Below are 24,645 nucleotides of genomic sequence, written 5' to 3'. Positions count from 1 at the left end.
CTTCCTCAAGAAAAATTTCGGAATCATTACCAGGTAAACGTCAAGATTGACAACAAGCATCGCAGAATAAGCCCTGCGGCCGTAAAGGCGCTCATACGCCAGTGTTATAGCTGCAGAATGACGCCAGTAACATAGGACTTGCTTGGTATTGCTTGACTGCTGGTCACCGCCAGTGAGGAATGTACTCCAATCTACAAATTGGTTATCTCTGGATATCGCCAGCGCAAGTTTCTATTATGATGGTGCTACAGGTGATGATACTCAGCGACTCAGATCTAGAATGTTACATGAAGTTTATCGGTAGTTCTTCTGGTGGTGGTATACTTATCGTGGGCTTATCCCTCAAGATCGTGTTTTGTTTTGTGCATGTGAGACGTCTCAATTAATCTCTAATATCGCCCAAGGAGCCATTTTTTATTTTTTTTTTAGATTGTTTCAAAAGTCCGAGATGTTGCCCAGGTGTGAGACTGATGACGGTTGGACGAAAATAGCAGGGCTGCTTTCCCCCCTATAATTCAGGCAAACGTTTGCATACTTTGCATGTCGATCTTCGCCATCTCAGCTGCGGCTCATCGTAACCTGCTATCAACCTCCCTTCTATAGATCTCCTTAATGCTATGATCAGACTTAATATCGTTATGACCTTAAGGATATCTCATAGCAAAACAGCAGATCCCTGTCCAACGTCATGATCTCGTTATGTGATATCTCATGAACCTCCTCCGCTACAATAATCAAGTATCCGGACAGCTAAACAATCGCGGAGACTCCTGAGCTACGTCTTCTATGAGCGCTAATCTCTGAATTCTGTACTTTGATTAAGACGGCTGAATAGGCGCGCAACTGTTAACTGAGCCCAAACAAACTGCGTATTGTCTCACTTATCCGCCGCCATGTTTGCACCGCTTGGATTATTCAGGGACATCCCATGTCCACAGCGAGAGGAATGTTCCCTGATAGCCTGTCTATTCTCTCACCGCGATCTCAACTCGGCTCCAGCCGCTCAAGATCAGGTATTGGAGCAGAAAGAGCCCGCTAAACTGCCCCCTAAGAGACTCAAACTCGAGCCTCGCCCAGAAGCAAAGGAAACTCCAAAAGACGACTTACGGCATGTTTCTGATAGTGGAAGGAGCACGCCCGTTAAAAAGACAACAGCGCCTGCTACAAATGCCGAGAATATTTCACCCGTTTCACGCCAGCCGAACATTCCTAAAAATACAGCCACAGCACCCATTAAGCGCGAGCTTAATGCCAATACAGGGTCTAGTATCCCACCTAGGCGGGCTCCGAAGGAAGCCCTGAATCCGCGCATGATCCAGAAGTCGCCTGCTACGTATAATGTACGGATGGCCATATTAAAGAAATTGCATGGCACTCTATGTTCTTTGAATGACCAGCTTGCTAAAGACAAAGCTCTTGAGGATAAGTGTTTGATCCTAACACCAGACGAGCTGATAACAATGGCGCTGGACGAAGAGGAGAAGGTGGCAAAGGAGAGCCCTACTGTATACTCGAACGTGGTCAAGCTCCGTATCGTGAAGCTGTCTAGGATGAGCAAAGAGGACTGGGCCAAGGAACTCAAAGACTACCTCAACAAGAAATACTATAAAATCAAGGCGGAGCCGGTCCAGAAAGAGCCAAAACCTTTCAAGACGGACTTGAGTGTTGAGGAAGAAATCGCGGTTGCAAGCCAATTGATCACTCCGCTGCAGGGCTTAGAAGACTTCGGCTACGTGACGAGGGTGCCCACGGCAGAGGAAATCGAAATAGCAAAGAGAGGCGTCGCTGAGGCAAAAGGCTGGGAGAAATGTGAGCGATGCAATGCCCGCTTTCAGGTCTTTCCAGGCCGTCGCGAGGACGGCACCCTCACCAGCGGAGGCACCTGCACCTACCACCCAGGGAAATCCTTCTACCCTCCAAGGAAGAAGACCGACCATATTACGGGTACTATGAGAGAGGGATACTTTACCTGCTGCAACCAGAAGCTCGGCGAATCCTCAGGCTGTACGACGGGCGCAACGCATGTATACAAAGTCTCAGAAACGAAGCGACTAGCATCAATCCTCCAGTTCGAAAAGACGCCAGAGAACCCGGACTTGCATAACCCGACGCCGATTTGCTTTGACTGCGAAATGGGCTACACAACACTCGGAATGGAGCTCATCCGTCTCACGGCGGTTAGTTGGCCAGAGGGCAAGAAAGTCCTAGACGTCCTCGTAAGACCACTAGGCGAAGTCTTAGACCTCAACTCTCGTTTTTCCGGCGTCTTCCCTGAGCATTACACAAATGCGCTTCCATACAGCACTGCCCCTACAAAATCCTCCGCACCATCTTCGTCTTCGCCCTCGCAACTTCAACTTGTCTCTTCTCCTGCCGCAGCCCGTACCCTCCTCTTCAACCTCCTTACCCCATCCACCCCGCTTATCGGCCACGCAATTGACAACGACCTCAACGCCTGCCGCATAATCCACCCAACTGTGATCGACACCGCAATTCTCTACCCGCATCCGGGCGGCGGGTTACCGTATCGAATGAGCTTGCGCACGCTCGCGAAGAAGCATCTAGACCGCGAGATCCAGACTGGTGGCGCGAGTGGTAAGCAGGGACATGATTCGGTTGAGGATGCGCTGGCTACGGGGGATCTCGTAAGGGTTAAGGCGGGACTGGTTTGGGGAAGGTTGAAGGAGAAGGGGTGGATTGTTGAAGAGGGAAGACTTGTGGCGCCGGACTCCAGCTCAAACACGGTGTCAATGCAGACGAAGCTTGGGGAGGGTGCCGGGGCGAAGAGGGCTAGGGAAGGGACTAGTTAAACGGGAGGTTTTGCTGGGATCAACTCCGGCTCAGTTTTGAGCACACATACGATACATACATACTACGAAGTCGCAAGCTGGTCTTGTTGAGTGTAGATTGGCTCCAGATTCATTTCTACCATTCATAACGTCATGAGTAGCCGAAGGCCGCAGATTCCATCAACCAGCCGAGTGAACACTGGGTATAAGAGAAAGACCACAAGTGCATTTTCCAGCCTCGTAGATCCTCCTCAAATGTCCCTGACCGTCAATAGAGACACGACACCTCTTAACCAATATCAGCCAGCGGATACCATCACTCCTTTTAGTCTTTTTTTGTGGAAGGCAGAAATGCGACACTGCATTGCAAGTATCCATTCCACTTATTTAATTTCCCTAGAGCGAGAAATTTACTCCTCATCCTCATCAGCCTCCTCGGAAGCGACGTTGTAGAAGCGGAGCTCGTAGACACCCTTGGAGGTGGAGACAACGCGAAGCCAGTCACGGAGCTGCTGCTTCTTGAGGTACTTCTTGGTCCTGAATACAAACGCGCCCGTTAGTCTTATACAAGACGTGCAGAATCATTCAGCAGTTAGAACTTACAGGTACTTAAGGTAGCGACCGGAGAAGGGGATGTGAGCGACAACCTCGACCTTGCCATCGCCAACCTGGGAGATAACGACCTTGTCGCCGAGGTTTCCAACGCGGCCCTCAACCTTGATGCGGTCGTGCAGGAACTTCTCAAAGGCCGAGACATCGAAGATCTTGTCGTTGGCGGGCTGAGAAGCGTTGATGATGAACTTCTGCGTGACCTTCTGGGCCTTGCGACCACGGGCGACCTACTCATTCGAAAAGAGACGCGATTAGCCTACTGTTCAGTTTGTCGATCCCTGTGTGAAGCCCTCTCTCTTTCCTCATTGTCTGTCTCACCGCGGCATTTCGGCGCGTGGTAAGATACGGCAGAACGGCGAGAAACGAGAGAGTACCATACAGCACAGGGGGAACAGCAAAGCAGTTCAAGAATGGAGACATACAGCGGGAGCCATTGTGACTGATGAAGGGTATAAGAGATGAAGAGTGAAAAGTCGTTGGTCGCAAAGAGGTGAGTATCCTGCGCCTTTTGTGGGTGTGAGGAGAAAAGTTCGATCGAAAGCAGAGCGAATGATGCTTCGTTCGGTCGGGAGCCGTGTGGGTTTTCCGATTTGGGAAGTGAGTTAGGGCAAGCCAGTTAGGGCACTACTTTTTGATGCTTCAACGGATCGAGTCTTAAACAGCCAATGAACGCTTACAAGGTCCACACTAGTCCCTCGCTACGCACGGACCATCTAAGGTAACGTATATAAGCATCATCCTGCCGACACCCTTTAATCTTTTTTCCTTTTCTTTTCCAGCTCTCTTTGCCTTTTGGCTTAGATCAAGTGTAGTATCTGTTCTTTTCAGTTTAATCTCTGAAAGTGTTCTAAGGAACACAACATTGATTAATCTTATTTTTGGTCTGAGCGGCAGGACCTCTGTGCTTGCGCATGTCCTGCTGCACAGTGTCATCGGGCTTACACTACCCCCGATCGACGCGAACGCAACTCCTTTTCATCACTGGGTCGGCTGCCGGGCTTCTTGGAGAAGAGGTTCTGTGTTCGAAACCTTTTTCGTCGGGTTGTCCTTCACTCCATAGGTCTGGATAGTAATACATCCGTCTCTCGTTTGCCATACTGTTTATGGATCCTGACGTTTTCGTGGCGTTGCCCTGGTTACTGTAAATAGACCGGCTCGTCTAGTGGTCTTGCATCCTTTGCCTTTTGAGTATATGTATATTGGTCTTTTGCTTGTTCGCCTCCATATCTAAAGACGTATCGTCGAATCTGTACCATCGCAAACAACTCTCCAAGCGTCGCCGTTCGCTAGATCTGGCTAAAACCAGACTTGACGATGTCAGGCTTCTCAGAAATTCGCACTAGAGTGCATCGCCTCACAAAAGCGACATCCAGGGCAGTGTTACAAACTTTTATGAGCAAAGGCTAATCCCTCTACATCAATCAGAGAAATCCATGATAAGTATTCGCCGCATGTCGATCATGATCCAAGACTCAGCACCTTTCTCACCATAGCAGTGAGATGCGGCTCCCACAGCTGCCAGAAGAACCCGCCCAAAGACAGGAATGGAGGGCGGCTCGAACTACACCACCCGCTCGACTCTTAGGGCTGAGACGAGCACTCGCTGGATTAATGCTGCAAATACTCTATTCACCAAAAACAGCTCGGTTCTCAGGGACGCAGGCACTAAGATTCTCTATTATAGTGCAGGACGATGCCGTTAGCCATAAACTCGCATTCCTCACTTGACATCGTGAAGCCGAATCTCAGAGTTTGCTACGCTTGCCATGGCTAAACTTGTTTCTTCTCTTGAGAGGTCAAGCAGTTACTATTTGCGGAAGATTTCCAAACCAGCCGGCAATAGCGTTTCCATAGCGAAGTGCAGTTGCCTATGATTAACCTACATCAGTCTTGAGCTAGAAAGAACTGGTCTTCCTCCTGCTTATCCGGATAGGTATAGGGGGCGTTGTCTACTACTTGCGTATTGCGAGTACACCTAGTGATCAATATCTTAGGCGCAGTAGAAGAACGCTACGCAAACGTCATCAGATCCCATCAACGCTTGGAATACTGGAGAGAGACCTTGACGAACTTTCAATTGGTCATTTACTCGTTTGCAACGGACGAAAAAGAAGCCGTTTGACCGTGCCCAAAGAAGAGGAATTCGAATGAGTAATTGAAGACCGTCGGCTGGAACGATACCGCTGTCCTGTCGGGTTTGCGCACATTGCATCATCAATAGAAAGGCTGGAGAAGGGGTGATGCCAATAGTTGGAATAGACCGTAATCTAGGGCCATCTCATGGTCTTACAGTCGACGAGTGGAGAGGGGAGCGGCAGACTGGATGCCTTGTTGCCCAAGTCATGCACGAATCTTTAGCCAGTACCTCGCGTAACAACAGATCTCTAGCTAGCCATTGGATTCAGCGTCATTTGGCGGTTTGGGCAAGTCCAAGACCGTGTCTGGTTTTGCTGAGGGCATCTGGTGACGAGCATAGCTTTCAACCATGACGACGCCGCACCGATCAGCGCAACAAAACTAGTCAGACCAGCTTGTATTCGTGATACATGTAGACTCCTTCAATCTCGCGTTTCTGCGATCAGATAGTACCTTGCCCTGATTCGGGGATCTAGAATCGATCATCGGCTGCGCACCCGAGTGGACTGGCAGCGCTGGTGGCCTGTTATCATCTTTACGAGTACCCAGCTTGATTGACCCGGAAAGCTTTCTTCTATTTTCGCAGGCTGCCCTGTATACCTCAGCGTAACATCACAATCGAAGCAATATGGAAGTTTCTGGTACATCTGCTGGAGTGGAATCCCAATCTTAGCTGTGATTGTATTCTGTAAGAATGACGTGGAACTTGGGATTGTTTCGATCAGGCAACTCCACCAAATGAGAAAACCACCACAAACTCCAAACAGTAAATTCGACAGGTCATAGATCCAGTCTGTGGAAGCAGGAATCTCTTTGCCGTTCGCCTGGTTTGGTGAGAGGGGTGCCGATATCGAGACGCATCATATCCATGGATCTACCTCCGCCACCCCATACAATTCACCCTTTCTGACCTCACAAACCCACAATGACTGTACCATGATGCTTTAGTACTCACCATGCTTCTCCCCTCATGACCTCACTCGTCATCATCGCAGACGAAGATCCAGGTACTCACCGGCTATAAGTACCACCTTTATCAATCTCCTCCGAGCTGTCATCAAGCACATTCCATCAGACAATAAGCACTTCCACTCCTACTACATATAAATTTTCAAACCACAACCAATTCTTTAAATACATCAAAATGGCCGACAACCAGAACCCCGGTAACTTCGCCAACCGCCCCCACGAGGAGGTCGAGAACATCGCCCGCAAGGGCGGCCAGTCCAGCCACAGCGGCGGCTTTGCCAGTATGGACTCTGAGAAGCAGGTATGCTCTCGTTGACTTCCAATTCTGCTCTGCATGTATGAATCGTTAAGAGTGCAATACTAATGAATTCGTGTACACAGCGCAACATCGCTTCCCAAGGTGGTCACGCCTCCAGTGGTAGCTTCCAGCCTGGCGATGAGCGTGCCCGTGAGGCAGGACGCAAGGGCGGCAAGGCTACTGGTCACCACGAGCCTGAGGAATAAGGGTGTTCGTTATGCATCCAGAAATGTGATACGATCTGACGATTGGGCCATGCACTTCCACTCATGTACTATATGATGCTTTAATGCATGAATAACTTGCTTCTTACTGTATTAGTACCATAGTTATGCATCCAATGCAGAACACAAGCAATGGATGTTGAACGAATGACTTCATATAACAAACTTAACAAACTTAAAACGATTGTGCGTGTGGCATGCTAAAAAGGGCCAAAAGTTTCCCAAACCCCGTGGCATACGTACTTTGTATATATGTTGCTAGCCACCACCTACCTGTGCAAAACCCCCGCAGCATGGTCATTAATCAAGGCAATACCCTCTGCCCGATACGTGTCATCCTCCGTATAGCTGGTGACATTTGCGTCAAAGACAAAATCCCGCGGCTCCAGCACATCATACCTCGGCCAATCCGGGATATTCGTGTCTCGCCCTGTATAGTTATTCAAATCCAGATCATGAATAAAGCTCGCCCATGTCGAGCTCATCAAGTCCGCGAGATCGATATAGTTCTGTCCCTTGCCCTCGAAGGGTTTGATATCTGGTCTGTAGCCTACGCCCTCGAGATTGTTGAACATGAACCCGATCTCCTTATAATGGCCCACGCCAACTTCGGGAGGAACACCCGCGGGAATAGCGTTGAATCTGTACGCATACGCGGGGATGCCATGCGCAGCCCATGTCTTGGCGGTTTGTCGCCTCGATGCGATAAAGTAGTAGTCGCCCCAGAAGGAGGCGCTGCGCCGGAACTGTGCCCCGTAAGGAGCCACTGGTCGCTGGTCTCCTAGGCTGGCAATGACATTGACCGACAAGTCATCCGGGTAGGCTTTTAGGATGGCGTCTTGAAATGAAACAGGGAGGAAGCTGGAAAGAGTCGCTTTGAAATCTTCGGTTGTATTGATTCCTGTGGGGCTCATAGAGGCACCCTCGTCGCTGTTGGTGCCCGTGATGATGGGTACTCTGACAAATTGGCCATCGAGGAGCTGTTTGCTGCCGTAGGTGCGAATAAAGTCGCCGTCAATTGTAGGTGCGAAGGATCCGTTGATCGAGTCATATGTAGCGTTCAGCGTCAGGAAAGAGACCTCGCGGGAGACATTGGATCCTGTCCCAGGCCTCGGCGCATCCAACCTGGGATACGATCGCCTCGAAGGAGGCTTGCGAGCGCTGCGTTCCATTTTCGGCTCCGTAGAATATGGGATTACCAGACTGTAGTATTGCGGCGCGGAAGAGCTTGTCGTCGCGACCTCCATAGGCAGTGAGCTTTGCGCGTTAGCCGAGCACGGCATTATCCCAAACAATGACTTACATGGAAGCCGACTGAGGCGGCGCCAGCGGACTCGCCGAAGATTGTCACCTTCCCAGGGTCTCCGCCGAAGGTAGCAATGTTCTCCTGCACCCAGTACAGAGCAAGGCGCTGGTCCCTTAGACCTAGGTTCGTGATTCCTTCCCCTACAACTTCATTTGAGTGGAGGAATCCCCAGAGGTTAAGCCGGTAGTTGATTGAAACGCCAATTATTGGCTTGCCGATCTTGACGGACTGCTTGACGATAAATGAGAGGTTATAGCGCTGATCGCCGCCGCCGCCGTTGCTGAACCCTCCGCCATGGATCCAAAAGCCGACGGGGAGTTTCTCCTGGTCGTAGCCAGCGGGCCGCACTATGTTGAGATATAGGCAGTCTTCGGACTGGTTGTAGAATGTTTGATCAAGCTGGAAAGGTTAGCATGAAACGCACGTTGTTCTTGAGGACTTACGCCGTATCCAACGCAGAGGAGGGAATAGTCTTTTGCTTCTCTCGTGCCCTCCCAAGTCGCATTCAAGGATTGTGGTAGCCTAAACCGAAGGTCATTCACAGGAGGTTGAGCAAATGGAACTCCAAGGAAGAAGTCTTGGTCATATTCCGGCGAGTAAACACCCTCGTATGTACCGTTCTTGACGCGGGCTGTGGGTGCGCCGGCATTGTCTCGAGGGAATGAAGTCGCGGATATCCCGAGCGACAGAGTAAGAAGACCGGCGATAAAAGTCCACATTCTGACATTCGCTTAATGTATGCCCAGCGGAACTGGTTGCAATAGAAACGTCAATGGCGACGCTTAGGATCATTTAGGTCTATTTATTTTGCCCAACTCCCTAGGGCCGTGAAAGACGGCCATTGCCTCTTGGCTCGACAATTCCGAGGTCATTCGAATCAGGCGGGATAAAAATCACCCTTCCATAGAAAATAACAAGTACTAACTATATTGAGTGTGAGGCGAGGAGCCCCGCATTCCCAGAAACAGTCAAGAAGGGAAATCCGGGGCGTGGATAGGTTGGAGTGCAGTTATGTATTCTCGGACATGGGCGACATCGCCGATAGGTGTCCTGGAAATCCACAAGAAGGACCATAAGCCAAGGGCTTGTACTTCGTCTCTGCTCCTGAATCAGCCAAGTGTTGCACAATACTCAAATCCCTGATCGGCGTTGCCTTCCGATGTCCGATGGCTGATACCATTCAGCTGGCTGTCGGAAGAGCACCTCAAATTGCACCGTTTAGAAGGAAGATAACGAATAGGGCAGAACAGTGGTGTTCATAGGCTGCTCGGCTCCACTCAGATATCGCACTCTGTAAAGCTCATGTGGCGGTTTGTTGCTGGCGATAGCGTCGTCGAAGGTGGTTGTATGAACACATAGCTTCAAGCACCGTGCAGGATACAGCCCTCAACAGATCTAAGATAGAAAACGCGTACGATCGCATAAGCCATTACTAAGGGTCTTATTAGCAGGAGCGTTCTGCAAAGCTAAAAGGTCGTAATCCAGCAGATTCAGCAACCCAGTAATCCAACAACCCTTGATCTTCTGAATAGACCACGATAAGCCACTTACCACTTTCGCAAGTGGGTTTCGAAGTTCAACTGATATTGTTCTTATGACCGGCCAGATTGCGTCGTATCTAATAGCCCGTAGTGACCGTAGGTGTCAGGAGTTACCAAATTTTATTAGAAGGTTGAGATTATTGGTGGAGAAGATATCTCAGTGTTATAAACCGACGGTCATTCTTCACACGTGACGGCAGCAGCATCTGAGATTACCATATTTAGGCTTCAGATTATGAGTGGTAGAGTAGAATGTATTGATGCAAAGGTACTGCAGTCTATGAACCGGCCATGACTACCAAGCTGTATGCCCTCCATCCACAACAACCGTACTGCCAGTCATGAAGCTGCTCGCATCACTCATCAGTAGCAGCGTAATCCCCCTAAACTCCTCTGGCCTTGCCAGCCTCTTCATCATATTCTCGCTTTCCCAGATGACCCTCGTCTCCGGATCCTTCTCCATCACCATCTGCGCCATCGACGTCTCAATATGTCCCGGACACAGAGCGTTCACGCGGATCCCTCCCGTTCCGTCCTTGCGAGATTCTGACCATTCCATTGCAAGGCTGCGGCTCAATTGGACAACTGCTGCCTTGGAGGAGTTGTAGATCGCCGACGCCATTCCCTTGTTCGCGATCAGACCGCTCATGCTAGCCACAAGGAGGATTGAGCCGGGGCATTTTCGAGCCGTCATTGCGCGCGCGGCTGCTACCGCGCTCCTGAAGACGCCGGTATAGTTGATGTGGATGAGCTTATCGACCATCTCAGGCGTCAGGTCGAATGCATCTTTGACGTGGTTGACGCCCGCGGCTGCGATCAGTCCATCGAGGCGGTCCTTCTTGCTCGCAATATCATCCAAGATAGCTTCGGTGTTAGCGTCGTCAGTGACGTCCATGCGGCGGTAGTGGAGGGCGCCCCCGAAGTCAGGATTCGCGCGCTTTTGTGCGGCGTAAAACTCGTCGTCTGGTTCGGGTAGTCTGTCGAGGCAGTACACTGCACTGGTCAGCATCCTCAACATTCTCATAGGATCTATATGACTGGGAACGAACCCTCTCCTCCAGCTTCAACCAGAGCCTCCGCCATCGTCAAGCCCAGTCCCCGTGCCCCTCCAGTCACTGCGAAAACTTTCCCCTCCAGCATGAACTCCCGGAATCGCTGATTCCCATCCTTCTCGGGCAGTTTCTCTTTCAGATTCGCTGGACCAGCCATCGTCCTGGCCGCCCAGACGACCGGCGTCGGCGGCTTGATAAAACCAACTCTGTTGTATTGCGCCCTGCAGCTGGACCGCGCCAGCTTCGGCACGGATGACTGCAGCAGGGAAACTCCAAAACGTCGCGACAGCATCTTGGCGATCAATATTAATATTAGCGACGTTTATATCGATACATGAGACCCCTTTCACTCAGTCAGAGAACAGGTCCTCAAATCGCAGTTACAGAACGCTTATCGAACTGGGAACGTAGGCGTTTTTAACCTATGTGTTATAAGGTCAATGCAACCTGCATCCTCTTGCGTCATACTCAACGCATGCTGGCCTGGGCGGGCAGTGCCGACCTCACCTCCAAAGCTTTGTAGCCAATGAGTTCAACTAACGCGGCATTCATTGCCATTCAAATCTAAGGAGGATGATAGACACTTGTCTCCAAGCTTGCGGGCATGATGCTCTACATCAACTTTATCGCCCAGTGCCCACTACAAGAAACCCTAACCGGAATGGCCCTGAAAAACGCCCATCCGTTCCACAAATTCAGTACCGAATAAGGTCCGGGTCCGACATTGTTCTCAATCCGCAAAGCTCCAAAGAGTTTAATCCATGTCTTCCGTGATCTACCGTCAAGATCGATCAATCAGCCGCTGATCGCTGATCAGGTTTTCTGGCTTCTCAGGGACATCCGACTCGAGTCTGCCTTCATGAACCAGCCCATCCGCCCTGATTCTACCACAGCATCTGGCTCATGGAATGCTTGATGTCAGCATAAGTCTGCTGACGCGTATCTCCGTGCACGACATTATTCATTATTGCTACTAGGATTATAACTTACGGCAGTGTGACGGAGACTTGACGTCAACGGCGTTATCTCCATTAATGGGGATTAAATTAGCCTAATCCGGATTAGCGGTAACCGACGATATATACCAGAGCCGAGCCCTAACCGCAGTCAATACTCCGTACTCCACACTCCGCATATTTTACGTATGGACTCTTGCTCGATTTCGAGGAGAGGAAGTGTTTACAACTTATAGTAGGCCAGGTAGATGAATTACTACGCCGAGCGGCAATGCCGTCAAGTGAGGAACTCGTTTCGGGCTGTCCTAGAAGCTAGGCAAGTGATACGTAACGTAATTGAACAATATTGAACAATATCTGTGGGATCGACAACGGTATATGTATACGTATTGAAACACGTATACTACTAGCTCGTCTGGATGGCATCTATATATACGCCTCAGACTCGCTTGAGTCACTGGATATGATACTAAGCCTGCGCTTCTCGGTATCAGAGTCGAAGATAACATCGTCCCCGGGAGGTCTTTCAGGGTCAGGCCCCTTAGAACAAGCCGTATCACTCTCGCAGAAGTACTCGTACACCGCAACAATGGCGATTCCCATGAGATAACCAGTCACAGAACAGAGAACAGCAATGGCCAGCTCCAAGAACCCGGGAACAAGGACTAGCTTCGAAAGATGCCAGGAATGCCGGTTGCCGATCCAGTGGGCCGGTCCCTTTGATTTACCTGTCATCCCAGATGTAGTGTCAAGATGAGGCAGGCGAGAGGTTGCTGTCTCTGCCTGCCCTGATGATTCTGAAGCCTCGCGATTGTTTGAAATAAAGTACGACTTCCAACTTTTCATCCGCCACCAGCTCCATGTACCATCTGGGTTGCGATTCTGAGATGTATGGAGGTGATGGTGATATACGCGATGGACGGTCTCTTCAATCTGGACCACCTGGAGCGTTCCACTCTCGGACCCAGTCTCGACCCCGATCCCGCTTTCATTCCCAGGTCGAGCTTGAGTACGAACGAGACCCACAGATACAGGTCTTTTAGTGGCGGGTCGACCTTGCAAATCGAAAAGGCTAAGCTTGAGGCGGTAGAATGTGCTTCTGCCGCGTTCGGGTAAGGTATTGAGCCTCTGCGACGGCGGGATAGACTGTACGTCTGTCTTATATGCCACCGTTACGATTTCGCTGCCAGATCCAGGTTTCGAGTCTACGGCCCAGTGTCTCTCGACTTGGAAACGCGTGGGTAGAGAAGGAGGGAAGATGCTAACGTTGTTGGCGAGCAGGGAGCCATTGTTTAGAGTGAGTCTGATGGTCTGTGGCCTTGTTAGTGAGGTTTCAGCAGTTTCAATCGATGATGACACATGACAGCATATCAAAAAGGCAGACAGGCAGGCACGTAGCGGGCTCACCAGGGACGAGGAATACCCCGACACGTTGACACAATCGCTGGGGGCAAAAGCACACTCTGAAGACTCCAGGTTGGCAGTATATGACCCGTTGGCTGGAAAGGGCGGTACAGGATGAGGCTGGAAGTCTATATTCTCGGCTGCAAGTGCAGACCCTCTTAGAAGAAGAGCAGATACAGATAAAAGGCATAGCAGCATGATGCGTTTCGCGGTAGATAGATGTGAAGAAGAGCAGATGTCAGAAGGACAGCAGCGGTAGCACTGACATTAAGTGATACCATAAGCGTCTACAACCTCATATAACAAGAAAAAAAGAGAAAATAAGAAACAGAAGCTGTCCAATCCTAGCACGTCCCACCATACTATACTACTACAACTCGAGGCTCTTTGTATGAGTGATTATTCTAGGACAGGCGCCGTCAACGACTGTCTACCAGGGTCACTTTGGCATAATTCCTGTGGCTCACAGGTAGCCACTCGACTCGATTCTACCAAAATAAGTTTTTAGCACTTACAACTCAGAATAATTCGCTCTGTTTCAACCATAATGCTTCTGCCTAGGACCCTTCATCGTACAGGGTCCCGCTCTGAAGGAATAGAACAGGATGACGCGGCCATCTCGCGCCTGTTTTTGCCTGGCTTGTTTTGTAGAGGCTTGAATGGCTGGACCCTGCGGTGAAGAGGCTTACTACTGCAAGCCTCGCTGCTTACATAGCCTAATTTCGTCCTTGAAGGGTGGCTCTTTGAGGGTTCAGCGGTAAAAACCGCTAATGGCCGCTTTGGGCATGGTTCGATGCCCCGAGTATGAAGCTTGGCTGGGGCTGTGCTACATCGCGGCTTCAACAGCAGATTCCACTTTTGATTTGGTTCTAGCTCTTGTCAGTTTGTATTGTTTACGTTGTCAGGGTTCAAACCAACATGCTAGCCAGGTCCCTCTTGTACTGGCGTGCATTTACTGCAGCGCCATGTTACTGTTTAACCGACTCGAGCAGTCGAAACCACCAGCTCTTTTCCATAGCATGAGCTGGCCGAACTATCCTTTACTGAAGAACTTGATGACCGGATCCAAGTGGAGACAGACAGCTGTCTAGATTTGCTAGATCTCAACATGTCAACAGGTCGCACCGTTCCAACCAGATAAGTGAATCTAAGGGAAAAGCCGTTTAGAAATGTCTCACACGCGCGGCCATCCCTAACGAATGATCCTTTCAGCTCTACCGGCTCTATTAGCTACAGAGCCTTTTTTTTTTTCAGCTGGTCGAGCCACCCCGGGTCTCCCACAACTGCCGATGATACGCGTCGTTGGCAGTATTATTTCTGCTAAACCGGGTCAGAATTGTTGCGGCATAATCCTGAGGATGCGTAGATGTTAGCATGCCTTTAGTGCGGAACAGTTGGACTCTGCAGACCACATTACGTACAATGTCTATGTCGCTTGGGTAGTGGGAGACGAAAAATAATGATAATACTAATCTATGTGAACAGAAATACACTAGAGCACATGGTAAAGTATTCCCTCACACTTAGTGCAACGGTCAACATGAATAAGAGGCTAGCCTAAATACCTACTCGTGCCACGGATTATGTTCTTTTTCACTGGCAGCCAGCAACTCTTGACCTCTACCCCACCGACGTAAGTGCACTGATGAAACTTCTATAAAAAAACTCTAACCAGAAGCACAGCCAAGCATGGATTTGACCTAGGTACACCAGTAAGTCAAGACTAACGCCGTACCACAAGACATAATATCTCTCCGCGGCCTTGGCTGGAGCACATGCGAAAATCATGTTATGTCGCCAGGAGTAGAAGTCAGCTCTGCTGGAACAAATGTGTTTGCAGCTGAAAAGTATGTAGTTCAAGAGTAGACCTCGGTATAGTTACGGAACTGAGAGAAGGAGAAGGAAGGGGAGGAGTTGAGACGGTTGGTTAAAAGTCGTTACGGACCAAAGGAGTGCTGAAGGCTTGGGGATGCGTTAGCGATACGCAGCGAGAGCAGAGCTGACGAGTCTACGTAGACCTCTAGAGAGGACTGTCCGGCAGATAATGCAGTAGCCGGTTACAGCGCGCAGTAATGCAACTGGTATGGTGTCTACATCCATGCCCGCGGCCTAGCAATAAGACTCTAGCGTCAAGTCTCGTCCAGGAAGTCAGATTGGCAAGGGAAGTGTGCTCTGGATGTCATCTCGGCTATTACATGGGGATCGAATATACATTGTTGGGAATTTATATAGATAGCTAAGAGATGGGCACGGGACACAGTGGGTTGTCAAGAGCGAACCATGGATCCAGACTTGTATCTAGGGCTGCTTGATGAATGCGAAGTCTCGTATATTGCTTCTATAAGACCGAAGAAACAGCATAATGGTCAACAAACCAGGGCATCGCCGTGAATATTGCGCAATATTAATTGATGAACGCTTTGTTGTTTCTAGAAATCTGCGGTCAAGCGCACTCATCTAAACTTACCTCCAGTTGGCTTTCCATACCACGGGTTCTGTGCGAACCTGGCCGCATGCCTGTCAGACGATAGGGGAGGTTTTCTGATAGGTCAACCCTAGCACTAAGCAAAAATGGAGTACAAAAGATTAGGTTATCATGCATGTTAACCAGGCCATCCAAGTAACTAGTCCAAAAGGAGCCACCACAACGTCGCCGTCAGTCAGCATGGCACCCAAGCTCAACCCACCATTCCAATAAGCAGGACTGCACTGCTCCCTGAGGATAATGACTCACTTTCCTACGAGACCATCAGAATTCTCTGGCTCTCTGGTTTTCTTGGTTAGAGGATAAGCAGAGAGTAAAAGCCTAACATGAAAGCAATCCTCGTCGCGCGATTCGGAGACCCATCCGTCCTCTCCCTAGCAGATGTCCCTACACCAACTGCACAGCCAGGGCAGGCCCCCATAAAGATCCACTTGTTGATGAAGACTGAAGTCATTAATAATAGACGTAGCCGGGAGTCACATAGAAGCGCCGCACGTGTAAGACGTTTGAGCCCCTCCGGTATGCCCTCGATGAATCATTGGTTTTGTCGAAATCATGCATTCAAATGAAATATTCGCTACTGCCAATATGCTACAATTCCTGAGGTGACCGGGAGCATATATGCTAGCTCCCCTATACTCAAGCAACCCGCCCTAATAACGCCAAGCCAATCTCCATTTCTCAGCCCTATACTTACCACGTGAACTGCTACCCCTGGTTTGAAAGTTCACTGAGGACTCGATAAATATTCGTCATTTTTTATAATTCATGATCCCCGCTTGGTTGAACTCGCAAGGCCCCGTAACTAGACTATATACAGCTAATTCGTTCATATACCCATAACCATGCCATGTTAAATGCTCCCGTAAGATGTAGTCATGATGAAAACAGAGGAAATAAAGAAAATTACAGCTGGCCGGGCCAGATGTCGTCGGCAATAGCCCGGACAAGCTCTAGCTTCTTGATCATGCCCTCGCGATCAATGGCGTTACCCTCGCGGTGAGAGGCGAAACCACACTGAGGACTGACACCAACCTGATCAAGCGCCTGCTCGAGAGTGATGCCATTACCCTCGGCAATGAACTTGGCAGCGTCGTAGACGCGCTTCTTCATCTCTTCCTTGTCCTCGAGCTGGGGGAACTTGGAGGTGACAACACCAAAGATGACGGACTTGTGGCGGGGAACCTCCTTGAGGGGCTCGAACCCACCGGCGCGGGGGGTGTCGTACTCAAGGTAGTAGGTGTCGACGTTGAGTTCCTTGAAGAGCTTGGTCGCGATGCGGTCGTAGCCGCCCTCGGAGAAGTGGCGCGAGCCGACGAAGTTGCCGCGGCAGAGGTGGACACCAACGTGGAAATCCTTGGGGCGGGTGGCGAGACAGTCGTTGTAGAGCTTGATGTACTTCTCAAAAGTCTCGTCGGCGCTGAGGGTGTTCAGGGGATCTTCCTTCCAGCCCTGGAGCATCTTTTCGGAGCAGAAATCTAATGTTTGTTAGCATCTGTAGGGGGTTTTACTGGCAAGAGACGTACAAACGAGGTTGGGGTCGTCAAACTGCACGTTGCGGCAACCAGCATCGTAGAGGATCTTCAGCTCATCCTGGTACGCCTTGGCGATATCGGCAAAGTACTCGTCGACATTGGCGTAGACTTCCTTGGGGTAGGCGTAACCTTCACGGTAGCGGAGGTGGTACCAGTTGGGGGCGGCGAGGGTGAGCTTCAGGTTCTTGACCTCCTCGGGGGCAACGAGCGAGGCGAGAAACTTGAACTGGTCGACGTATGTGCTGCCAACGTGCTTGATCTTGCCGGTACAGAAAACGCTCTCACCGGGCTTGTGACCTGCCTCAAGGAAAGCAGCGACGTCGGGGGCGTAGGGGCGGAAGACCTCGGGGCTGGGGTCGGAGACTTCGTCGAAGCCCTCAAGGCCGGGGAAGAAAGAGCCCCAGAACACTGTAGTCCACAAGGTTCCCATTAGCCACGGCACTTATAAAACGGAAAAAGCAAACTTCGTTGGTTTTCCCCCTCAACTTACTATGTCGGCAGTACTCTCCGTCAGAGAGCGCAGAGTACCGCAACTTCTTCTGGAGCTCGACAACATCCTTGATATCCTTCTTCTCGACAGCTTCGAGTTGTTCCTTGGTGGCTTTACCGTTCTCGTAGGCGGTCTTGACGTCAAGAAGCTCCTTAGTACGCAGGAGGGAGCCAAGGTGCTCGACGCGGAAAGGAGGGCAGCGGTGGAGAGACATGGTGAAGTTCTGTGATACAATGATCCTGTCAGAGATTGCTTTGACTGACTGCGAGGTGCAGCGACGACTCACCAAGTGAATGTGCTGGTCAGCAGGGAGAGGAGGGTATTTCGGAAAGAGACCAGAGAGAAAGAGTGAGGGGCAAGGATTAGTCGAGCCATGATGGAGCAACTGCCGAAACCGCAAGCGAGTCCTTCTTCGAGTCTCCAGCAGAGAGTGCGGTTCAGCTCCGACGCCTACGAACCTGCGTTGAGAATCGTACCAAATTCAGCGATGCCCCACCATCGCCTCTCTCCACATTCATCCGTTATAGACAGAGGGATTGCCATTCGAACAGGACGCCTGACAGCCTTGGCTGGCTTGAGCGTGGCAGTGGTGTTAAGAACTACGCAACATCATTGATGTGCGTTACCGAGAGCAGTCAAGGACTATGCTGATACTAGGCTGAACTTGAAGCCGAAGCTGAGAGCTCAGAAAAGATGCAGAATGTGGGGCTCTGCGAACCCCATGCGGGTAGCTTAAGGCATTCTCACATTCTTGAATTAAAGATGTTCCTTCCATTAATGATACAGATATAGAGTATGCCTGTCTGGATGCGTCGAGGGATTATATAATGTCATCCAACGCTAGGATTTTTTAATCTTCTATATGGATTATATCCATATGACAAACCAGCATCCAGCAAACGCCGGCCTCGCTTCCCCGCTCGGGGTTTTCCCGACGCTCAGATATAAGGCGTAGAGGATCATAAAGTCTGCCGAGCCCCATCGGCATGTTGTTCTATTGCGTTTCGGAACATCACAAGGCCCATAATTGGACAAAACTTCAGAGCTACTACTGAAGCTATTTCATGCTTCTGCTCCACGGCATAACATGACGGAATCGCACTGGGTAAGTAACAATATAGGCAGCTGTTACGCAGTAGCAAAGCCATGATGGGAACGGATCGCATCAGACGGAATTGTGTACAGTCAACCATCTATTAATGCTCTCTCTTTCTACCTACAAGACACGAAAACGAGCCAAGCAAAGACGAAAGCGAAGGAATTAGAAGGGGTATTAACGAAACCCAAGAACTGTGGGATATCATAAGAATGAGAAGACACAAACATGAGCGAGGGCGAATGCAAGCAAAACAGAGAAAAGATTCCAAGGCTGCGTCTTCTGTCATCAAAACGGAATTCAACAAATGGACAATAATGGTATAGATCGATGCGACAAGGTAGGAAAGGAAAGGGCATTGTTGTACATGAGGGCGGGCCGTGACGGTGACAATACACCTTCGTGACGGGCGAAGGACCGGAGGGCGGCGGCTTATTTTTGGGGTTGTTGGACCTTGACGTTGTTTGAAAGCCATGCCTAGAGGGGGTTAGTCGGTAAGTGAAGCTGATCGAGGATAAGAAGACTTACCAATCCCTCGAAGATACCAGTTCCCTCGGTAGCAACGCTAGGCGCAACGTACCAGGTCTTATCCTTGAGGCTGTGCAATTTGAGCGCGCTAATGACCTCGTCCGGACTCAAGTCTGTTATGTGTTAGCGTCGAACTGCTGGTCTGTATCTGGCGGGTGACGTACGTCCGGGAACATCTTGCTTGTTTGCGAACACCAGTAGGAGTGCGTCTTTCATTTCGCGGTCGTTGATGATCTTGTGAAGTTCTGAGCGGGCTTCGTCCATTCTAGCCGTGTCGCTGGAATCCACCACGAAGATCAAACCCTGGGTGCCTGTAGTTGCATTGTTAGCGGATATACCCACGTGCAATATGGCGAGCTATACCAGAGTAGTAGTGTCTCCAGAGAGGACGGATCTTGTCCTGACCACCCACATCCCACACGTTAAATTTCACATTCTTATAGGTGACGCTTTCGACGTTGAAGCCGACTGTGGGAATTGTGGTGACATCCTGGTTGGTGAGTTTGAGTTTGTACAAAATTGCTATGGAAGTCAGTAAACGCTCGCGAGAGTTTTAAGGGAACATGAATCGGCAACGTACTCGTCTTTCCAGCAGCATCCAAACCCAGCATGAGAATCCGCATCTCCTTTGTTCCAAAAATTTTGCCCATGATCTTCGACACTGAGCCGCCCATCTTGACGGATACTGCGCGACTGCGGGGGAGATCGTAGACCGGTGATTAGGGGTTGAGAGTGTAGATTGCGACTCGGTGTTTGTATCGACAGCAACGAGGAAAGCAACGAGCGTAGTCTAGGTAAGGGAGAAGAGGGACCGTGAAATCAATTCGAAGCAAGGGGCCTGTTTAGTCGAGTTCAAATCAGCGAACGTGGTCCTTGTCATTTCATGCGCAGGGTGCAGGGGACGACGGGGCCATGGGCTATGGAGCAGTGGGATTAAACTCACTACTTGCTTCCAGAGAGCAACACAGAATAAAGTGAGGATAGCGCAATCGCAAAGCCAGACGACGCAGCAGAAGAAATATTAGTAGATTTCGCGACAAAGATGTTAACTGAAGCCGAAAGACACTGAATAAATTCGGGGTTGAGCTAGATCCACACTCCTTGTCCTGGCGAGCGTCTCGAGGCCAACTCCGTAAAAGGGGCTGGCGATGCTGACTCAGCGCGCCCACGAGCCGCCAAGAGTTGGTCTGTTTCATCTCCGCATGCAACACATGCTTCAGCTTTCAGCCCAATTTCTTCATTGTTCTTATTGACAACTAAGACTTTTTGTTAGCTGCATATATTGATTGTGTGAACGTGCTTCCATTTGCTACAGTAGCAGCCATTGGAATCCATGATGGTTTGGATGCATCGGTAGCCTTCTGTGCTTTTCCAGCTTGTGCAGATTGGACCCGTGCTTAGACCTGTGCTAGGCTTATTTTGCAGCAGTGTTATCTTGATCTTCATTCCATGGGGTACTCCAGATGTGAATGTACTCCTAATGCGCAGTTCTACTGCGTACCCTGTGCTTGTATCCGTTCGTATGCAACCAAGTAGCCAATGCAACTGCTGCTTACTCAGTCCTACGTCATGTCATGGCAATCGATGAGGTCAGACCATGCTTCCGCGGCTCCGAGGTGTGTACCTTGCTATATCTTTGCACACACTCTTCCCATCTCAATCATCTTCCAAAACCTGATAGAATATAGACAACCTGTTCGACATGCTCGGCGGCGGTTCTCCATCTCCCCGTAGAGCCTCGCTTCAACAGAAGCGCCGTCTGTCGACGGAGCATTCTCCCAATTCCTGGGGCGCAGCAACGACGGGAGTACGCATATGCCCATTATCCCATGTTGATGAAAGTCCTAACTCGTGTAGAACTTGTATGGCGGTTTATCAACGGTGTTCGAGAAGGATAAAGTCATTTTCGCTGTCGCCATCCGTGATGCAACTTACCTGGTGGACTTTGCGCAAGAGGAACTGCCCTTCAGCGAGAGCGATGACTTGGATTTAAAGATTGGGGACCACATGATGAGACACTTATATAAGTGGTGCGATACACATCTTGAAAAGATGATAGGATTGGCTATTCCGAAACAACTGGCGCACACATGTCCCACGATCTGCTCCCGCCTATGGTTAGAGCTCGATATCATCCCCTTGGTGCTGTCAGACAACAGCAAGCTCGATTTCCGCGGTGAGGATCTGCAATATGGCTTTCAGCAGTCCGCAGACTGGGAACTCAGGACTCTGGACGAACAAGCAGAGTCCATGGCTAGGAAATGCGTTCGGTTTGTCCGACCTACCAAATGTGATCATTAAATACTGACCAAGTATAGATTATTCGGCCCAGAGGGAACTCCTTTGCTACAAGTCGGGCTTTCCGGCCTCGTCCAGGTTGACACGGCTTTTCATGTGCAGTTGACCAACAAAGATAACTACAAAAATTCTGTGACTGCCAATACGTGGAAAGCCATCGAACACTATGCCGACGACCTCAGGAACCGAAAGGTTAAGTTGGCTTTCTTCAGCGCCACTCCGCAAGGGGGAGGGGTTGCCCTTATGAGACACGCTATGGTGAGGTTTGCCCATTCTATAGGGACTGACATGAAATGGTAAGTTTCCTGAGATGCCGCTGCATTTCTGCTCTGACCGGTCTAGGTATGTACCGAAACCACGACCAGGCGTCTTTCGTATCACCAAGACGAATCACAACATCCTTCAAGGTGTCTCTGCGCCCGAGGAGCGTCTTACCGACGAAAACTGGGAGCAAGTTACCAACTGGATACAAGAGAATGCGGACAGATATTGGTTGCGGCCTGGAGGTCCGCTCGAGCATCCATCGAAAGGTGGCGCAGACGTCATTGTCATCGACGACCCGCAAATGCCTGCGTTGATTCCTTTGGCGAAACAGAAAGCTCCAGAGAGGCCGGTTGTCTTCCGTAGCCATATACAGATCCGAAGTGACCTGGTCGACCAGGATGGAAGTCCACAAGCAGAGTGCTGGGGCACCATGTGGAAGGACATTCAGAAGGCCGACATTTTCGTTAGCCATCCTGTTAAATCTTTCGTACCAAAGATCGTTCCCCGTGAAAAGGTGGGCTACATGCCGGCGTCGACAGACTGGCTGGACGGACTGAACAAGAACATGAGAAACGAAGATATCGCCTATTACGGACGAATCTTCAACTCCTGGGTGCGAAATTCAGGAATGCCGGTCATTGACTATCCTGCAGGTGAGTTCACGCAGGTATCTTTGAGAAAACTACACTAACGAGAGAAGACGAGTATATTGTCCAGATTGCACGCTTCGACCCATCCAAAGGCATCCCGCACGTAATCGAGTCCTACGAGAAATTCCACCAGCGTATGCAGGACTATTGCCCGGATAAGCCTATACCCAAGCTCTTGATCTGTGGCCACGGCTCCGTCGATGACCCGGATGGCTCGATCATTTACGACCTGGCCGTCAGATATATTGAGGACTCTATTCCCGACCTCGCCGACCAGATCTGTGTCGTCCGCCTTGGCCCATCTGACCAAGTCCTCAACGCACTCATGTCCAAAGCCAAAGTGGCTCTCCAGCTTTCTACCCGCGAGGGGTTCGAAGTCAAGGTTTCCGAAGCTATTCATAAGGGTCGGCCGGTTATTGCCACCAGAGCCGGCGGTATCCCGTTGCAGGTAATCGACAAAGGTAACGGGTTCTTGGTAGATGTCGGCGATACGGATGCTGTGGCCAAGCATTTATTCGACCTGTGTACCGACGACGTGCTGTGGAAGAAGATGCATGAGTTCGCGCTGGCCCATGTGTGTGACGAGGTGAGCACGGTGGGTAACTCGCTGAACTGGTTGTATCTTGCTTCGAAGCTCTCCAAGGGGGGAGTAATCAAGCCGAACGAGCGTTGGCTCAATGATATGGCGCGCGAAGATGCAGGTATCCCCTACCAGGAGGGTGAGGACCGGCTAAAGCGGGAGCTTGAAGTGCAGAAGATGGGTTAGCATTTATTCTCTCAGAGAAGCTTTTTGTACATATTAGCGCCTGAGATACATCTCAACTATTTTTGAGCGATAGGCCAGCTATCCGCGAACAAAGGGGGTATAATATCCAAAACCAATAACCCAAACTCCACCCAACCGAGGCCGACTCCAAGTACAGTACCTATCGGATACTTCGATATCTCTCCCGACTCAATCCCCCCTCCAGCCCCTCAACCCCGTACGCAATTGGCGTATCTCCCACAATCCGCGCCGGCTGCCCACCAACCACACAATGACTCGGCACCACCATGCCCCCCGGCACAACGCACCCGTCTAGTACCTGACACCTTTCCTTCAGAATCGCCATCGACCCAATCACGCAATCCTTCCCAATCGTCACATTATCTTCCACCTTCGCGGCCTCGACGATACTCCGCTCCCCTACAAAAACATGAGACCCGATATGCAGCGTTGTGTACGTGTGGACACCACGCGAGAGACGAGAGGGCGGGCGGAGGATTGCGCTCCGTGAGATGAACGTGTATCGGCCGATACTGATGGCGATGTTGTTGTTGCCGGCACCGCTACCAGATTGTGACTGTGACTGCGATTGCGACTGCGATTGCGAGGATGACGAGCGGAAAAGGTCACCGCGGACGACGGCGTCGGCCATAATGATCGATTTCCCCCCGAGTGAGATGTGGTGTGTTCCATGGATCTGGGACCGGCGAGAGACTTTGTTGCCGGTTTCCTTGAGGGTGTTAGCCACTGTCTTTATGATTGTGTGTCTAATTCGCTTGATCGAAAAAAGGGGAATCATTCTCTTACGAGAATGAAAGATATATCCAGCCGCTCGCATAGAATAATTGGTCTCCGAGAGCCAGGTGAATGTTTGCGCTAGGCGCAGCTCTGCGGATGGGGTTGTGAGGGGAAGGAGAGGAAGAGAGAGAGGACCGCACCGTTTCGATATATTCGCCTTTGGGTGCTTTAGGCGGCATTTTGATAGTTTGTGTACTGAGATAAGAGGTCCCAGATGCTCTGCGTGTGGTGACAAACGTATGGGTAAGTTCCGGATTCAAGCGTCCTGCTCGCTGCTGGCACAGAGCAGAACAGAAAGATGGAAGCTCCAAGGCGGTGAAGCCACAGTACACTTACTGTCGTTTTAGGTTTGGGATGTGTGGGGCAGGCTAAGCTCATAGGTGTCTATCTAGCTTATAACAGGGTGCCAGAACTATAGAGATAACCATGGCGGCCGCAGAGTGCTCCT

At 50.4% G+C, this 24,645-nt stretch overlaps 10 protein-coding genes across 10 annotated transcripts, besides 1 other annotated feature; 3 read left to right on the top strand and 7 right to left on the bottom strand.

The window, feature by feature from the left end:
• Window positions 1–24,645: part of a sequence feature (contig 1.84 954..621812(-1)) that runs on past both edges of the window.
• On the top strand, window positions 661–2,810 carry rex3 (the record flags this gene model as incomplete). The annotated part of the gene is made up of 1 exon (XM_050611556.1): window positions 661–2,810. Exon 1 carries the CDS (start codon window positions 894–896, stop codon window positions 2,808–2,810), a length of 1,917 nt encoding a protein of 638 aa, XP_050467573.1. The 5' UTR covers window positions 661–893.
• Window positions 2,898–3,904, bottom strand: ANIA_05014 (60S ribosomal protein eL22). The gene is made up of 3 exons (XM_050611555.1): window positions 3,824–3,904; window positions 3,393–3,628; window positions 2,898–3,326 (listed from the first exon to the last, which is right to left on the bottom strand). Exons 1-3 carry the CDS (start codon window positions 3,833–3,835, stop codon window positions 3,200–3,202), a joined length of 375 nt encoding a protein of 124 aa, XP_050467572.1. The 5' UTR covers window positions 3,836–3,904; the 3' UTR covers window positions 2,898–3,199.
• Window positions 6,612–7,204, top strand: ANIA_05015 (protein conJ). Its single transcript, XM_657527.2, has 2 exons — window positions 6,612–6,807; window positions 6,888–7,204. Exons 1-2 carry the CDS (start codon window positions 6,682–6,684, stop codon window positions 7,008–7,010), a joined length of 249 nt encoding a protein of 82 aa, XP_662619.1. The 5' UTR covers window positions 6,612–6,681; the 3' UTR covers window positions 7,011–7,204.
• Window positions 7,298–9,053, bottom strand: ANIA_05016 (uncharacterized protein; the record flags this gene model as incomplete). Its single annotated transcript, XM_657528.1, has 3 exons — window positions 7,298–8,269; window positions 8,332–8,733; window positions 8,778–9,053. The coding sequence occupies 3 exons, from the start codon at window positions 9,051–9,053 to the stop codon at window positions 7,298–7,300; spliced, it is 1,650 nt and encodes a 549-aa protein (XP_662620.1).
• Window positions 9,973–11,289, bottom strand: ANIA_05017 (uncharacterized protein). Its single transcript, XM_657529.2, has 2 exons — window positions 10,925–11,289; window positions 9,973–10,868 (listed from the first exon to the last, which is right to left on the bottom strand). Exons 1-2 carry the CDS (start codon window positions 11,217–11,219, stop codon window positions 10,171–10,173), a joined length of 993 nt encoding a protein of 330 aa, XP_662621.1. The 5' UTR covers window positions 11,220–11,289; the 3' UTR covers window positions 9,973–10,170.
• On the bottom strand, window positions 12,310–13,833 carry ANIA_05018 (uncharacterized protein; the record flags this gene model as incomplete). Its single annotated transcript, XM_657530.1, has 3 exons — window positions 12,310–13,194; window positions 13,291–13,415; window positions 13,803–13,833. The coding sequence occupies 3 exons, from the start codon at window positions 13,831–13,833 to the stop codon at window positions 12,310–12,312; spliced, it is 1,041 nt and encodes a 346-aa protein (XP_662622.1).
• On the bottom strand, window positions 16,679–18,172 carry ANIA_05019 (cobalamin-independent methionine synthase II family protein; the record flags this gene model as incomplete). The annotated part of the gene is made up of 4 exons (XM_657531.1): window positions 16,679–17,250; window positions 17,299–17,715; window positions 17,798–18,036; window positions 18,084–18,172. 4 exons carry the CDS (start codon window positions 18,170–18,172, stop codon window positions 16,679–16,681), a joined length of 1,317 nt encoding a protein of 438 aa, XP_662623.1.
• Window positions 19,326–20,512, bottom strand: ANIA_05020 (Arf family GTPase arfB; the record flags this gene model as incomplete). The annotated part of the gene is made up of 6 exons (XM_657532.2): window positions 20,365–20,512; window positions 20,002–20,259; window positions 19,785–19,943; window positions 19,586–19,732; window positions 19,422–19,534; window positions 19,326–19,370 (listed from the first exon to the last, which is right to left on the bottom strand). The coding sequence occupies exons 2-6, from the start codon at window positions 20,093–20,095 to the stop codon at window positions 19,326–19,328; spliced, it is 558 nt and encodes a 185-aa protein (XP_662624.1). The 5' UTR covers window positions 20,096–20,259; window positions 20,365–20,512.
• Window positions 20,986–23,494, top strand: ccg9 (putative trehalose synthase (Ccg-9)). Its single transcript, XM_050611554.1, has 6 exons — window positions 20,986–21,037; window positions 21,110–21,228; window positions 21,279–21,691; window positions 21,740–22,015; window positions 22,062–22,636; window positions 22,684–23,494. Exons 1-6 carry the CDS (start codon window positions 21,019–21,021, stop codon window positions 23,397–23,399), a joined length of 2,118 nt encoding a protein of 705 aa, XP_050467571.1. The 5' UTR covers window positions 20,986–21,018; the 3' UTR covers window positions 23,400–23,494.
• Window positions 23,560–24,376, bottom strand: ANIA_05022 (dynactin subunit 5; the record flags this gene model as incomplete). The annotated part of the gene is made up of 2 exons (XM_657534.1): window positions 23,560–24,129; window positions 24,338–24,376. The coding sequence occupies 2 exons, from the start codon at window positions 24,374–24,376 to the stop codon at window positions 23,560–23,562; spliced, it is 609 nt and encodes a 202-aa protein (XP_662626.1).

The sequence above is a fragment of the Aspergillus nidulans genome, chromosome III, assembly GCF_000011425.1.
Source record: "Aspergillus nidulans FGSC A4 chromosome III".
Classification (NCBI taxonomy): domain Eukaryota; kingdom Fungi; phylum Ascomycota; class Eurotiomycetes; order Eurotiales; family Aspergillaceae; genus Aspergillus; species Aspergillus nidulans.
This window is presented reverse-complemented; position numbering and strand designations above follow the sequence as displayed.